The 14,870-nt window shown below is 44.0% G+C and overlaps 8 protein-coding genes across 8 annotated transcripts; 3 read left to right on the top strand and 5 right to left on the bottom strand.

The window, feature by feature from the left end:
* Positions 1-9: 9 nt before the first annotated feature.
* V1512DRAFT_245133 (uncharacterized protein) lies at positions 10-967 on the bottom strand (the record flags this gene model as incomplete). Its single annotated transcript, XM_066914357.1, has 2 exons — positions 10-398; positions 451-967. 2 exons carry the CDS (start codon positions 965-967, stop codon positions 10-12), a joined length of 906 nt encoding a protein of 301 aa, XP_066774424.1.
* Positions 903-1,516, bottom strand: V1512DRAFT_256844 (uncharacterized protein). Its single transcript, XM_066915103.1, has 2 exons — positions 1,105-1,516; positions 903-1,052 (listed from the first exon to the last, which is right to left on the bottom strand). Exon 1 carries the CDS (start codon positions 1,489-1,491, stop codon positions 1,276-1,278), a length of 216 nt encoding a protein of 71 aa, XP_066774423.1. The 5' UTR covers positions 1,492-1,516; the 3' UTR covers positions 903-1,052; positions 1,105-1,275.
* A 1,010-nt stretch (positions 1,517-2,526) lies between these two features.
* V1512DRAFT_256838 (uncharacterized protein) lies at positions 2,527-3,979 on the top strand. The gene has a single exon (XM_066915102.1). The coding sequence runs from the start codon at positions 2,575-2,577 to the stop codon at positions 3,904-3,906; it is 1,332 nt and encodes a 443-aa protein (XP_066774422.1). The 5' UTR covers positions 2,527-2,574; the 3' UTR covers positions 3,907-3,979.
* On the bottom strand, positions 3,853-5,311 carry V1512DRAFT_256837 (NADP-dependent oxidoreductase domain-containing protein). The gene is made up of 4 exons (XM_066915101.1): positions 5,166-5,311; positions 5,010-5,068; positions 4,878-4,960; positions 3,853-4,829 (listed from the first exon to the last, which is right to left on the bottom strand). The coding sequence occupies exons 1-4, from the start codon at positions 5,183-5,185 to the stop codon at positions 3,963-3,965; spliced, it is 1,029 nt and encodes a 342-aa protein (XP_066774421.1). The 5' UTR covers positions 5,186-5,311; the 3' UTR covers positions 3,853-3,962.
* An 852-nt stretch (positions 5,312-6,163) lies between these two features.
* Positions 6,164-7,075, top strand: V1512DRAFT_15475 (uncharacterized protein). Its single transcript, XM_066913053.1, has one exon. The coding sequence runs from the start codon at positions 6,332-6,334 to the stop codon at positions 7,019-7,021; it is 690 nt and encodes a 229-aa protein (XP_066774420.1). The 5' UTR covers positions 6,164-6,331; the 3' UTR covers positions 7,022-7,075.
* A 143-nt stretch (positions 7,076-7,218) lies between these two features.
* Positions 7,219-8,739, bottom strand: V1512DRAFT_250821 (citrate synthase-like protein; the record flags this gene model as incomplete). Its single annotated transcript, XM_066914666.1, has 2 exons — positions 7,219-8,644; positions 8,699-8,739. 2 exons carry the CDS (start codon positions 8,737-8,739, stop codon positions 7,219-7,221), a joined length of 1,467 nt encoding a protein of 488 aa, XP_066774419.1.
* Positions 8,740-10,310: 1,571 nt separating this feature from the next.
* V1512DRAFT_284708 (P-loop containing nucleoside triphosphate hydrolase protein) lies at positions 10,311-13,526 on the top strand. Its single transcript, XM_066918027.1, has 9 exons — positions 10,311-10,592; positions 10,647-10,653; positions 10,712-10,799; positions 10,861-11,013; positions 11,058-11,092; positions 11,139-11,254; positions 11,925-11,984; positions 12,038-12,047; positions 12,103-13,526. The coding sequence occupies exons 1-9, from the start codon at positions 10,416-10,418 to the stop codon at positions 13,353-13,355; spliced, it is 1,899 nt and encodes a 632-aa protein (XP_066774418.1). The 5' UTR covers positions 10,311-10,415; the 3' UTR covers positions 13,356-13,526.
* V1512DRAFT_256820 (uncharacterized protein) lies at positions 13,444-14,766 on the bottom strand. The gene is made up of 4 exons (XM_066915100.1): positions 14,327-14,766; positions 14,231-14,282; positions 14,148-14,185; positions 13,444-14,100 (listed from the first exon to the last, which is right to left on the bottom strand). Exons 1-4 carry the CDS (start codon positions 14,595-14,597, stop codon positions 13,517-13,519), a joined length of 945 nt encoding a protein of 314 aa, XP_066774417.1. The 5' UTR covers positions 14,598-14,766; the 3' UTR covers positions 13,444-13,516.
* Between the last annotated feature and the right edge of the window lie 104 nt (positions 14,767-14,870).

Below are 14,870 nucleotides of genomic sequence, written 5' to 3'. Positions count from 1 at the left end.
TAACTTTTGTCAAATCATGCCGACGTATTCTACCCACTTTGAAATGACACGAACCACTATATGAGCGTCACGTTTGCGGACCGCAAACCATTCTAAATGTCGTTTTCCGCATACAGCGCAAATACCAAACTCGGACGGCTGACTTGGTTTGAGCGGTCTCACGGCAGCATTGTCAGCTGAACATGGGAACATGGAGCGCAGTTCAAGATGAATAAGCCGCTCAGCCTTATGAGTTGCAACACAGCGGTGACCACCTGTAGGGGTAGGAAAATGGCCGGTAAGAATGACTGCGTGCGAGCACTGTACTTTCCATTGATCTATGCGCTTTGCTACATTTTGTGCCCTTCCAATTTTTAAAAACAGCACGGTGTCGGGATCGATATTGGCTCTGTCTGTTGCTACATATTGTAAATTAGTTGTTACCTAAACTAAAATTCGACATGTAGTTACTATTGATTGCTAATTCATATATGTAGATGTATCCAGTACTGTCTGCTGAGGACATAGGCTTCTTTAGCTCTCGGGCTAGCAAGTCGGCATATTTGGCACGAACGTCTTGCGAAACCGGCTTGTAATTTCTTGTAGACAAGACAGAGATCTGTCTGGTCAAATTTACCCTCAGATCATGCGATTGTGAAAAACTGCGTTCATCAACAGAATGGCAAAAGAGTTTTAGCCAGAATTTCGATATAGCACTCGCCTTCTTCGGCTTACAATCTTGCTTGCTGTCTACTGTGTCATCTTTGATATTCTTTCTGGTTTTGTTTGGTATCGTAGAATTACCGTCCTTCCGCAAATCGGTGCTTTGAGCTCCAGTATTAGACGCTTCCTTTTGCTGGTGTTGGTGTTGATGGCAGTACGCGGTTGAGGTGACGTAATCAACCTGCACTAATCTCCGGCACCGCTTTCCTGTCGACTTTGCGATTCCACTACACTGCACGCGTTTGCCCGAATCTGTCGCGGTCATCCGAGTCCTGAGACAGATCCGCGTGCGTGCTTGTGACAGATAAAGCGAAAACTATCTCCGTGAGCCGGGCCCACCTGTCGAGCACGTATTGTTCTTTTTGTTTAGATGTCACAAGCTGCGGCTCAAAAGATCTGCAGGTCAAATTGGCGGTGCCTGCCATCATCAGATACACAGCGAGCGCGTGGTTTTTTTTTTTGCTGTCAATGCGCTCGGCTATGATTTCAGGACGAGTTGTAATTAATGGGCATCGGGCTGGCACTTTTGTCGTCTCCACCGGAAATCAGGGTTAATACGATATCAAGTGCGGATTAAATTCTCCGACCAGTCTTGATCGACAACACCTTCACGACGCTATTTGATTTTCGGGTAGACAAGGTGGGCTTCAGACATGCAATACACTCTTCTATAGATTTAAGTTTGTACAAGCAATTACCAAGACCACATGCCGTCACAAATAGGACCTTAACACATGACACGCTAACAAGTTTATACCTGCTGAATGAAACACGAGATTTATTAGACATAGAACTTCGTCATAAAAAGCATGTGCACAGACTTGTATTTCTATCGACTCCACGTGGTAACCACTTCCATAGATGGAAATTTACCAATCCAGCATTTCGTGCCCCCCCCCCCCCCCCCCCCGCAAAATATGGCCAAAAGTTTGAGCCGCACAAATACTGCTAGCCATTTTCATATGATTTATCCCGATATATATATAAACAGCTGTATACTCTGATATAGTACTTATTTCAATGTATCAGCCACTAGTATACTATAGTCGACACTTAAATCTTACTTTCAGCTCTTCATTGTAGAGGCGTAAAGTAGATTCTGCATGTAAGGCTCTTCAAAAACTGTAGATGTCTACCAGGTCATCCGTAAATATAGACATCGGAGCATCTGCCTAATATAAACTTATAAGCCCAGTAGTGTCGAACTATATGATCAAGCTCTTTATGCCTGACCCCCGCTGTCCGACTTATTGATGACTGGCATCATCTGATCTTTGTCGTGTGCTGTATCTATATCCTCTGCAGCCATCGCTTGTTCCTCATCCTCTTCAGAATCGCTAGCTTCTTCTTGTGGCGGGTTTGTCCTTGATTGTGCAGGATTTTGATGTGGTAAGTTATGCTTATACTGGTCTAGTTAGCACATAGCCTGGACAAGCGTTAAACAACGAACCTCATATTGCGATACTAAGTTATCCCATAAATCCACAATGGCCATATCATTCTTCGCAAGCGACAGCATCGTCGGGGACATTGTTGCATCGCCTGGCGCCTTTTCACTGTCAGTCATATGTAGTCACATGTGCATTCAGACTACGCACTTCTAAAGCTTCTTCCTCGGTCATTCGCAGTATGAGCAAACTAATAAACAGCCCGTTTCTTGTTGCTGCCGTAGAGTTGTAGAGAATTGTGCGCGTGTACAACGAACGATATTGTTTCGAAATCTGCAAAATTCGGTTTCTACAGTAAAATTCAGGGGTTGTTGGTCTACAATATATATTAGTGTATACTACATACCGACTTACTACTGTATGTTAAACTTGAACGCTCACTACTTTCTATCACGTCATTGAGCATCGCTCAAACTTTTATCTCATGAGACGGTCTCCAACTGTGTTCAGGACGTGGACACGCTCATTGCGATCAATTTTGCAGGCCGAAGAAGTAGCGCGCGTCCACGACTCTGTCAAACCAACTCAAATCCAACTTCACACGGAGCACAATGAAGAATCAAGACAGCAGCGCGACGCCATGGACAAGCTCGCCGCCTCGTTCTCAATGTACATGGCTCACAGCGAGCCAGCACCGGCTCCGACTTCAAAAGAGCGAATAAAGAGTCCTGCGACAGACGCGGTGATGTCGCATTATCATACCGTTGTGTCGATCCTAGACGACCTTGTCACGGTGCCTGAACAAACAAACTCACCGTACTCACCTTCAACTTCACGAATTTTGCCGACAAGAAAGTGGACAACTTTGAGGGCAGATCTGAATGTATGCAAGACCAGCGAAGACTATGTTCAACTGTTTTCCTACTTCTTTACGCATCGTCGGCTTGCACCCGCAACTGCAAAGGAAATCATATGGAATTCAAAACTACAGGATAAAAACTCACTTCGGCAGATTGAGCGGCTCATTTTGAATCAAAGCTTACTAACGTCACAATGGTCTGAAGCTGTGGTTCATTCGGTCAAAAATGAAGTTTGGCTGAAGCTGCTTGCAATCGAAATGCATTACTGCGTTGATTCAACCCGACGGACCCAGCTCAGTTCACTTATTCTGACCGGCTTTGAGACTGCATGGTTTCCTATTGTGAAGCAAGGCATGTTTTCGTCTCGTGCTCTGAGAACTCTATGGTATCTTGTTATACAAGCCGAAAGCAACTTTGACTCTTTGGGTCCGGCAATCAATGACTGGGGTTGGAAGGTTGCATCGGAACATGAAGCGTATAGTACTTTGTGGTATACCAATGCGGTTACCCAAATGTGGACTATGGCTACCAGCTTGAATAATAAGTCCGTCATGACACTCGCGCGTGACTTCTTCTCAATTCTTGCACCTGGACAGTACCCACCGTCACGAAAGTTTATATTTGACTTTGTCGACGCGGTGCAAGGTTCTGGAATAATCGAGGCCAAGCAGTTTGCGGCTATACTCCGCAACAGCAAACCGTCAGACAAAGTTGATATGAGTGTTTTACTTTGTGCACTTCAAATTGCAGAGAAATTAGAAGCTTCTCAAGTACAGAAAAGTGGTGTCATAAAACTGATTTCAGATTTTGCTATGGAGAACAAAATTTTAGAGCAATCAAATGGCACAGTTACTGACGCAATGCTTCTACGCAGAATCAAACGCATGGTTGAAAAGGATAGCGGCAGTAATACTATTAACTCGGATCTGACTGATATGTTGGTACAGGTGGCTTAGGCTGTATATATAAGGCGTTTGGATGTTTATTTCTGTAAATACACTTTTTACTTTTTCTAAAAGTGGCCAAAAATTGCTTGTGGCTTGTATGGTTCTTCGAGATACATGGACTCTTCAGCTGTCAGTGTCTTTCCACTAATGTCAGCCGCCTCCTCTAAGCGGGTGATGCTGTTGATACCTACGACCGGCGCGACAATCTTTCCCGTCAGCCAGACCAAAGCCGTAGTTGCCATTGACCAGCCTCGTATCTTTGCAATTTCTTCCAACCGTCGAACAATCTCCTTGCCGCTCTCGTCCAGCTCCATTTGCTTAAACACGCCGGTCGAGGTCGCGGTCCGAGTCGACTTTTCTGTCACTTCCAGCGGACGGGCTAGCATGCCCTGGTGTAACGGACTCCACGGCATAATGCCAACGCCAGTGACTTTGCAGAACGGAATTATTTCCCGCTCTTCTTCTCTGTACACAAGGTTGTAGATATTCTGCATGCTAATGAAGGTTGTCCAACCGTTTTTCTCAGCTACATGCTGCAATCTGGCGAATTCGTACAACCACATGCTGCTGGCACCGATATATCTGACCTTACCAGACTTAACAACATCGTGCAACGCTTCCATCACTTCTTCTGGCTCAATAGCCTTGTCGTATCGGTGAATTTGCAACAGATCAATGTAGTTCGTTCCCAGTCTCTCAAGGCAAGCATCAACCTGCTTGAAGATGGCTCCGCGTGAAAGACCGTGCTGATTAACAAACTTCGGGTGCTGTCGCAAATCAGTAATGAAAGCTTCACCAATCTTCTCCGTGGGTACAGGGTAGTACACCTTTGTCATGATTACAATTTCTTCGCGGGGGATACTATAGCGTTCCAAGGCCAGCTTGATCAGAGCCTCTGACTCGCCAAATGAATACGCATTGGCAGTGTCCCACTGTCCCGTTAGCAAGCGTGATGTCTTAGTTTTCTAATTGAGTCTTACAGAAGTGATTCCAAGGTCATATGCCCTTTTGAGAATAGGCAATGCCTCTTCCTTGTCCAGTGCCCATGGCTCCCAATCTTTCGCTACAGAATGGTCAGAAATGCAACATAATAATAAACCAGATAAACCGACTTCCCATTGACATCATTCCTAAAATAGGAACCGAGACCCGAAGGCCAGACTTGCCCATTCTAAACCAGAGTCAGCATACTCAACATATGATTGATTGTTTGTTCTCAAACGCGCGGGCAATATGCATTCCGATACAACAAAAGAGAAAAAACTTACTTTCGATATTCTACAGGCATTGTCTAACAGTGTTCTTTTCACAATTCTCAATTGGACTACGTAGCTGTTCGCGGGGACACCACCGGAATCAGTTGGGACATATACCCCGGCCGACTGTGGAGCGAGCGCTCGAGCTTTTCTACGATTCTTTTCATTAAGGTCAACGAATAACGTCAAAATACTCGGTTGAACATTGTCTACGTCCATATTCATTGCAGTGCACAATGTAAAGTGCATTCTAAGTTGATGTCAAGACATCATTGACCTATGATACAAGACTTAGTGTTACAGCACGATCAAATAAATGGGTATCTCAATTTCGTCGCTCAATTATCCCTTGTTTCCAGTGTACAACCGCTCATTTTCACTGTTATCAGGTCGAAAGTCAAGTGTCACGCAACAGGATTTAGCAAGCATAGTCATGTCAGATTCAGCACAGATTTCAGAGCTTCCAGACGATCTGATTTTTTTTGGTGTCGAGCTAGCAATTGGGCTGGCAAAGCTGTATGTGTTTGGTTGGTGGAACGATTCACTTATCGAGTCAGGGTGTTCAGACGCGACCAAATTAAGTTTGTTAGTAGGATCGTCTGGTGTGCTTCGTTCTAGCTGGTCGACAGTATAGTAAATCACAGAGTCATCAAAAGCCTCGTTGCTCAGATTGGTAGATGTTTCTTGATGCATGAAATCAACAGAAGAGAAATACGGCGTGCAAGGTTCCATTTCTAGTGTTTGTACATTGCCAAGCACCAGACAGTCAGTATTCAGAGTAACATGGCACTCGACGGTATTTTCAGAACATATGCAATCGGTTATCATCGGAATCGTAGACATTGTCAATTAAGTAACAGTGGAGTGTTTTTGTGGAATGTTTTCTGTCTGAATGGGCCCGTCGAGTTTAAAAGGAAATTGGCGTTCGTCGCGTCGTTGCCATGGTAACGACAATAGCAACCATACCCCGGATGCATGATCTCTGCAACTGCACGAATCGCGTGTGCAAAGCAATAACTAGTTTGATTTACGCACTTAACTGTTAAAGAATATTCTGTTGCCTGATTAAGCTGAGTTAACTACTGTGCACTGTATTTATTGTTAAAGTTTTATTAAACTTGTTGTAATTCGGCCTGACGTCTATCAAAGAACAAATTTTGTATCCAACTTGACCCGGAATGAGTCTTTGGTATTATAAGTTTCAAAAATCACATACCATTCTTTTCCGGTTTTTGTTTCGTCGCACAGCGTTATTCGCCATCGTTTCACTATTAAACGTCAATCTCAACTACCCTCTGTATTCACCTCGAAAATACCGTCCAGTCAGAATGGATTCTTTGGCGTTTAACATCACCAGAAACATCTCGTCGATGGCGTTACCGCAAAACTCGACCAACGGTACGGCCTTTAACATGACGACCGCTCCAAGCATGTTCATGCTTGACAATCAAGAGGAGCTGAAAATCGAAGCCGGCGGTCGCGCGCAGCTGGACAAGCTTTTGCAAATTGTTATTCCAGTGTTTGTTGTTTCATTCCTGGCTATCATCGGGTTGGCAGTGTACCTCTACATGTTGGTGCAGAAGTACATCAAACGCGCGGTTGAAGCTGGTATCCTGGCTCATGAACAGAGACAGGCCAGGACGGCGATCGCGCTGGCTACTGCAGACTCAACCTTAGAGCCACCGACTAAATGTTACTCTGGAGTAGGTAATACATACATCGAGACAACAGAGCCGGTCCCTTCAGACGCTGACATCGATCCGCGCAGCGATTTTGAACGTGGACGAGCTCGTCACAGTCGAAATGAACCTTCAAACTTGTTTGCTCGCATGTTTCACCGCTTCCAGAGAGCTCCTTACTGGTACTGATCAGCTACTCTAACTTCTGTTACATATTTACTGTTATCACACGATTGAATCATGACATTAATAAGATCCTTTGCATCTATATTTATTGCACTTATACAATGAGTACACCACGAAAAAACTTTGAAAACACCATTACTTATGAACTCCGAAACCGAATCATTTATTTTTTTTTCACCTTTGTGAACCACTTTATATCATTAAATCTTCGTCAAACGGCGCTTGCTCATGTAATGCGGAATTTCTTGAACGCCATTGCGATCAGTAATGATCCGCTCATCACGCTTCTCAAGAGGAGTATAATCTCTTCTGCCCTTGCCAACATACACCTGTCTGGGTCGCGAAATCTTGTTCTTGCCTGAGTCAAGCTGCTGCTTCCAATGAGCAAGGTACCCCGAGAGTCGTGGAACGACAAACAAAACCGGAAAGAAATCAAGTGGAAATCCCATGGCTTTGTAAATCAAACCAGACCAGTAGTCGACATTAGGAAACAGCTTGCGGCTGGTAAAGTATTCGTCGCTCAGTGCTGCGTCTTTCAGTGCGATTGCAACCTCTATCAAGGGCTCTTTCCCGCAAACCTCGAAAACGCTGTCCGCGACTTCACGAATGACTTTGCTGCGAGGATCAGTCTCTCTATAGACCCGGTGGCCAAATCCAAACAAAAGCTCTTTCTTTTGCTTGACCTTTTCAAGAAAACTTGGGACATTTTCGATGCTTCCAATCTTGGACAACATTCGAATGACAGCCTCATTGGCTCCACCGTGAAGCGGTCCATAAAGCGCAGCCGATGCAGCTGCAATGCAAGAATATGGATCAACCAATGAACTACCAACATGAACCATAGTCGAAGTAGAGCAATTCATTTCATGGTCTGCGTGTAAAATAAACAGCACATCAAGTGCCTTAGACAAGCGCGGATCAGGTCTGTAGTTGTAAGGTTCTGACATATGATCCATCATATACAGCAAGTTCTCAGTGTACGACAGATCTGACCGAGGAGGAGTAAACGAACGGTTGATACGAATTCGATAAGCCATGGCGGCAATAGTAGTGGCTTTTCCAAGGATGCGTACAATTTGCTTGTTCATCACAGACTTGCTGTTGATGTACAAGTCACTACCCTGAAGAGCTGGATTTGCTTCCGGGTTGAATGCAGCCATGGCGGAGAAGGCAGCAATAAAAACACTCATAGGGTGTGAATCGTACCGCATTTGCGCCAACATTTTTTGTAAATCTTCGGCAACAAATGTATGATGCATAATTTCCCATTGATATAAGTCAAGCTGCGACTTGGTTGGCAATTCCCCATAGATCAAAAGATACGATGTCTCGAGATAGGTCGACTTTTCTGCAAGCTGCTCAATAGGATAGCCTCTATGCATCAAAAAACCTTTGTTTCCATCAATGTAAGTAATTTCAGAACTAATCATAGCCGTGTTCATAAACGAGGGATCCAGAATTCGGAGGCCATATGGTGTGTCATTTTCTGGCCGTTCACCGTCAGCGTATGAGCTCTTGAGTTGGGCAAAGGCAGTCGCTGGAACAGAATTATCCTTAATTTCAATCTCAATAGTCTTGCCAGTTCTATTATCAATAACTGTTATTGAGTTTCTCGGCTTCATGGTGCTATAAGTGTTGGCAAAGATGACACAGTCGATCGCGAACCAGAACTTGACTTACTTCACCATCGGCTTTACTATGGTTGCGGTTTGAATTACCATTTTTCATATCAAAAAACAACAACTTAGTAATGATAGCGAGAAAAATTAAATGATGAGAAAACAGCAGTGGCTTTTATAGTCCGAGGTTACAAAATATGAGTGCGGGGAGAAGTGGGATTGATCCGAGCTTTTGTGGAGCCGAGGCGAGGTCAGAAGAGCCAAGCCGCACCTCCGGATCTTGAATACCACTCTCTACAGAAAGTGCAGCTGTTTCGGATTTGAACATTGATTATCACTCGTCATCTGAATCATCTGTTAATGAGTAATCATGATAACGATTAGATCCTTTAAGGTGGGCGGAATCACATGATAATTGCCATTATATCTGTCTGGGCCAACGGGAAGGATGGACCCGATTTGAACCCTGTCCTCCGTGCCGACTGTCTCACCGGACCCTTTCCGTGATTGTCGTCATCATTTCGAAGTTAATAAACATGAATGTTCTCTAGAATGACTTTCGATCCACCGGAATTGTGTTTCAATACGGTTTTGGACCTTGCACAGATGCCAATAAATCACAAGCAAGCCAGAATTGAGAACCATCTTGAAAAGAGCTCGGACAACTGGAGATATATTTTGACCAGTGTCTAAATTGAAGTCACCGCGGTCATTGTGCATTTACTAGAGTGGTCATGTCTTCTACTGCTGAGTCTTGTGCCGGTGGAAGTGCCCCATATGCCAGGGTTTGTGGCGCGGCTTACACCGGACTATCGGCGGAGTAATCTCAGTCGAGACATGTGTATAGGAGTATCAATGCATCTGGTTGGTTGACTTGCCCTCTCGTTTGCTTAGAAGCTGTTTTGTCTTGTTTGGAGTCTGCTTAACTGTTGGTATTTTGCCGTTAGAAAGACTCGGTGTTTTGTCGCTGTTGATCCGTAGAGGTCAGAGTATATACTCTCATTAATTTGTTTATATCACCATTGGCCTTCGCATTATAGTTCTTTATGAGTGTGTTTTCTGTTTCCATCGCTAAATAAATTACAGCTGTGCCGGATGACCGGAATTTCCCTTTTCTTTGCAAAGCTTCCCATGCTTGCGTTTTGCTCTTAGTTCAAGATTTGACATTCAGTAGCAATTATACGGTGCTGTTGAATTATGAAAGAATAACTTTGTATTTACTCTATTGTGCATGAGGCATGACTGTTAGTATTAACATGCTTCTACGTGATGTAGTTGGCTGACCTGAATGCAGGTCAACTTCTTGCGACTGCTGATTGAAGGTGATCTGAATTTACTCAATTATTGATCTTTTACACCATTATTTTATCTAATTGATGGCACGATTGGACTTGTTGTTCACAAAATAGTAATTATCGGTAGCATGTAATCTACGTGCACTAAAGATTCGCAGCAATTGTACTCCAGAAGTGCCCCCAACACTAACCGTCAACGTATATTGAACAAACTAAACCGATAAAATAAATGCATTACTAGAAACCATTTTATACAATAACGAAATAGAAGTTCATTTTACACACATACAATGTACGAAGCCGAGGTTGGTGTTCACCAGTTTAGTAAAGGGCCGCACGATCATGAATACAAAATGGGACTGTAATTTGTCTCGCAGACCTGAAAGTCGGACTTTCCCAGCCAACACTGATTTAATTCACGGCTTCAGCGTGCCGTAACAGCTTTTTGCATTTCAGATAACCGCTTATTCCATCACATTCATCATGTCTCGTGCACGAAGAGTCGCGAAGGAAATGCATGATGTGCAAAAAGACCCTCAAGCTGGGATCAAACTTGAATTTGTGTCTGAGGAAGATCTTTCGCATTTGAAGGGATATTTTTTAGGACCTCCTGGTACTCCATACGAAGGAGGGCATTATCAAGTTGACATCAAAATACCGGTATGTTCAGACAGGTTGATTTGGTACTCTAGGTTGTGCTAACGAACCTATTAGCAAGATTGTATGCTCAACATATTGACAGTCAATTAGCAAGACTTTTAGGGACTTACTCGTTTTAGATCCATTTAAACCGCCTCTTATGAACTTCGACACGAAGGTTTACCACCCGAACATTTCTTCACAGACCGGAGCAATTTGCCTCGACATGTACGTGTTTAAATTAGGCTCTGCGACGTTGAAGGTCACTCAACTAATTCAATTGCAACAGCTTGAAAGACTCTTGGTCTCCAGTTTTAACTCTTAGATCTTCCTTGATCTCACTACAGTCTTTGCTCGCGAGTCCCGAGCCGAATGATCCTCAGGACGCAGAGGTAGCTAATCATTACCGCACAGATCGTGCCGGATTTGACAGCACAGCCAAGTGAGTAGTTTGAGTCAGAGAATTCAAACGGTCTAACAGATCAGATACTGGGCAAAAGTGTATGCTGGTGCAGATGGAGGTAAGTTTGAAAGGTACTTATGTATGCTCAGTCTAACAGCAACAAGCCACGCAAGCGTCTCAGCCTACTAAGAACCCAAATGTATACGAGTTATACGGCATCGACAAGGAGTCAGTTGAAAGCCTACAATCCATGGGATTCGACCAGCAAAAAATCATTGATGTCATGCGAAGAACCGGTATCAAGAAGATTGGCGCTGGAGGACAGGAAGGTGCTGAAAATAGATTACTGGAAGAGCTACTAAAGTAATTTACATTTTTTGGTCAAGTTTGATTAGCATTTTTTACGGATATCAATGATCTATGATTCGATCAACTAGTTTATGACCACTCTCCGTAAATAGCACCTAAAATAATTATGCAGGCTTGTATAGACCTATATCATTATTCTGGTGCCAACAATTTAGACCTCTTTCTGTGAGAATTCAAAGTACAGCAATTGCAGATTAAAACAATCTAGTAAATACAAAACATCTATCAATGAATTATTGCTCTGATTAGTGCTTAAAACCACAAATAAAGCATCATCTCACTGTACAGCGGATGTGTTTGTGTGAAAGATGAGCGTAGAAGCAGTACCATTTTTTAAGATTAGTAGTGTATAAACGCTTATGCCTTATGCCTTATGCGCGAAAATTATTGCTTTCCATACGTTACTAATTACATGAGTCCGAACGCTACTATTGTTTCTCTCAATCATCACAATCTCTATTTGCAGAACTGTTATTTACTTCCACTTGTTAAAAGCAATTAATAATGGTACGTTTTGCTAGAATGCGTTCGAATCGGTTTTGGTTTGCCTCTGAATACGAGCTCGTGCTGACATCTTTTAGGGTCAAGGACAGTCTGGAATGCCACCTGGCGCGCCCGACGACAAGGATGGAAAGGATAAGGTATGTTTGCTTGCCGCTCTATGATTAAATGATGTGTGCTAACTTTTATGCAGAAGCCGGAAAGTAAGTCGCGATTGTCAGAATTCAGTCAGATCACGAAGAAGCTAACAGTCCCAAGAGCCCAAGTACGAACCACCACCATCTGCAAGAATAGGAAAGAAGAAACGCAAAGGACCAGAGAACTCGACCAAATTACCAGCTGTTTACCCGACCACGCGATGCAAGCTCAAATTGCTCAAGATGGAGCGTATCAACGATCACTTACTGTTGGAAGAGGAGTTTGTGTCAAATCAGGAACGAATGAAGCCGACAGATGAGAAAGTTGCAGAGGAACGAGGACGTGTCGATGACATGCGTGGTACTCCGATGGGGGTTGGAACGATGGAGGAAATCATCGACGATGACCATGCTATTGTGTCATCCACCACCGGTCCTGAATACTACGTATCAATTATGAGCTTTGTTGACAAGGATCTGCTTGAGCCAGGCTGTTCAGTACTGTTGCATCACAAAAGTGTAAACGTAGTTGGTGTCTTGCAGGACGACACTGATCCGTTGGTGTCAGTAATGAAGCTCGACAAGGCACCAACAGAGTCATACGCCGATATCGGTGGATTAGAAAGTCAGATTCAGGAAATTAAAGAGGCTGTCGAGTTACCGTTGACACATCCAGAATTATATGAAGAAATGGGTATCAAGCCTCCAAAAGGTGTTATTTTGTACGGAGCCCCCGGTACTGGTAAGACTTTATTGGCGAAGGCCGTTGCGAACCAGACAAGCGCTACATTCTTGCGTATTGTCGGCAGTGAACTCATTCAGAAGTATCTTGGTGACGGTCCTCGACTATGCAGACAGATTTTTCAGGTTGCTGCAGAACACGCGCCCTCGATTGTTTTCATTGACGAGATTGATGCTATTGGTACTAAGCGTTACGATTCAACATCCGGTGGCGAGCGTGAAATTCAGCGAACCATGTTGGAGCTCCTGAACCAGCTCGATGGTTTTGATGATAGCGGCGATGTTAAGGTCATTATGGCCACCAACAAGATTGAGTCTTTAGATCCGGCTTTGATTCGACCTGGTCGTATCGACCGAAAGATTTTGTTTGAGAACCCTGATCAAAACACCAAGCGAAAGATTTTCCAGATTCACACCGGCAAGATGTCGTTAGGCGACGATGTTGATCTTGAGGAGTTTGTCGGCGCCAAGGACGACCTTTCAGGTGCTGACATCAAGGCTATCTGTACTGAAGCGGGATTATTAGCTCTGCGTGAGCGGAGAATGAAGGTGACTGCACAGGATTTCCGAAGTGCTAGAGAGCGGGTCATGAAGAACAAGGTCGAGGAGAATTTGGAAGGTCTTTACCTCTAAATGTCAGTCAAGCGTGTTTGGTTTGTTCTTTGTGTGTATATCTCGTCAATAGTGATGAACTAGCAGGTATACCTGGGCCTTTTCGCAATCATTTAAACACAGATTATTAATTGTAACTGTAAACATAAATCGAACATTAGAAGATTTTAATCAATATCAAATCAGCGATACCATGGTGCGCTGGGGTCTTTGCAATTTGCCGACACCACGGTACTTACGTTTCCCAGAATACTACTGACCCTGATACCAATGTCTACCAGAGAGCCTTGAAAGTCATGCTCTAAGATGATACCCGTGTCACCGGCCTGTTTCCAATTTGTGACATCGGTATATACGTCCTGCGCGGTTCGCGATTCGTTGACCGTCCGCCAGTCATTTGAGTCCCACTGCCACACAATCGGCGTCAGACCGTATCTGCTCGCGATCGTGCGAACCCGATTATCAAGTCCGCCGTACGGTGGGCGAAAGTACCGCGGCACGACGCCGGCGGTCGCGTTCATAACCCAAATGGTCCACTGGAACTGCGCCGCAATTTGCTGGTTGGTCAGACCGGGCAGGTAAGGATGGTTGTAGGTATGCAGGCCAAGAAAGTGGCCATTGGCGTGCTCTTGTCGGAAAATATCTGGAAACATCAAGACTTGGATGCCGATGACAAAAAAACTGACTTTTTTCTGAATCTGGTTGAAAAAATTGAGCAGCCGTGGTGTTGCATCCGATGGACCGTCGTCAAACGTTTGCACCAATTCTAGTTGAATCAGAATGTTCCTGCGTTGAATTCATGAAAAAGATTACCTTTACACTGGAGAATATCATCTGGTCCTACACAGTTGCTATTTGATTAGTGGCGCCTAAGTCCAGTCTTGAGCGATTCATACTTGCAGTCAAAAACGCAGTTCATAAAGGCGTTGTCGCACGCATTAACTTGCTCTACTCGTCGTCAGATTGACTCGCTTAAATACCAAAACGCTCACCGTAGTAAGGGCCGTCAAAAATATCAGTTAAATTGACACCGTCTGAAATGTACGGCGGATTCGCATCCGGCCACTCGGTCAAACCAGTGATTGCTCTGAGCCAAGGTGGGAAGGGAACTGTCGTACTGATTGCCTTGAGAGAGAAATTCAAGAAATCGGTGTTATTAATTTCAATTGACCCATTTTGCGCTGCAGTCCGATCAGTATAGAAGAACAGTGTCTGTAGTATCAGAAGTACGAATACAGAAACATATCTAGCAGTGCTCTCCATATTGTATAGCTACCGTGTTGAACTCGTCAACTAATTCTGAGACTCATCGCCAATTTTAAACTGATTTTCACTTAGCGACCATCTCATACAATTTAATAATGTCTAGTTAATAATGTCGAGTCTTGACCTTGCGTGGCCTTGATGAAACTGTCGCGTACGGCGATCAAACCTGGTACACTAGTCAGATAACGTCACTATACAGAATAAGGTTTAAAGTTTTATGCAGGGGCTCGCTTACTTTGACTATCGATTGAGAAATCGAGCAAGACATAA

The sequence above is a fragment of the Lipomyces arxii genome (assembly GCF_038497795.1).
Source record: "Lipomyces arxii strain Phaff 12-163 unplaced genomic scaffold V1512scaffold_1, whole genome shotgun sequence".
NCBI lineage: Eukaryota > Fungi > Ascomycota > Lipomycetes > Lipomycetales > Lipomycetaceae > Lipomyces > Lipomyces arxii.
Note: the sequence above shows the minus strand (reverse complement) of the source record. Positions and strands in the feature narration are given on the sequence as shown.

Bases quoted from the DNA above. Each gene is read 5' to 3' on its own strand.
- V1512DRAFT_256844 (XM_066915103.1), bottom strand. From the start codon at position 1,491: ATGTCTAATAAATCTCGTGTTTCATTCAGCAGGTATAAACTTGTTAGC.
- V1512DRAFT_256838 (XM_066915102.1), top strand. From the start codon at position 2,575: ATGAGACGGTCTCCAACTGTGTTCAGGACGTGGACACGCTCATTGCGA.
- V1512DRAFT_256837 (XM_066915101.1), bottom strand. From the start codon at position 5,185: ATGCCTGTAGAATATCGAAA. The intron at 5,069-5,165 runs GTAAGTTTTTTC...ACTCTGGTTTAG, and splicing joins ATGCCTGTAGAATATCGAAA to AATGGGCAAGTCTGGCCTTC. The intron at 4,961-5,009 runs GTCGGTTTATCT...ACCATTCTGTAG, and splicing joins AGGAATGATGTCAATGGGAA to CGAAAGATTGGGAGCCATGG.
- V1512DRAFT_15475 (XM_066913053.1), top strand. From the start codon at position 6,332: ATGAGTCTTTGGTATTATAAGTTTCAAAAATCACATACCATTCTTTTC.
- V1512DRAFT_284708 (XM_066918027.1), top strand. From the start codon at position 10,416: ATGTCTCGTGCACGAAGAGTCGCGAAGGAAATGCATGATGTGCAAAAA. The intron at 10,800-10,860 runs GTACGTGTTTAA...CAATTGCAACAG, and splicing joins GGAGCAATTTGCCTCGACAT to CTTGAAAGACTCTTGGTCTC. The intron at 11,255-11,924 runs GTCATGCGAAGA...GACATCTTTTAG, and splicing joins ACCAGCAAAAAATCATTGAT to GGTCAAGGACAGTCTGGAAT.
- V1512DRAFT_256820 (XM_066915100.1), bottom strand. From the start codon at position 14,597: ATGGAGAGCACTGCTAGATATGTTTCTGTATTCGTACTTCTGATACTA. The intron at 14,283-14,326 runs GTGAGCGTTTTG...GACGACGAGTAG, and splicing joins TTTTGACGGCCCTTACTACG to AGCAAGTTAATGCGTGCGAC. The intron at 14,186-14,230 runs GTATGAATCGCT...CTAATCAAATAG, and splicing joins AACTGCGTTTTTGACTGCAA to CAACTGTGTAGGACCAGATG.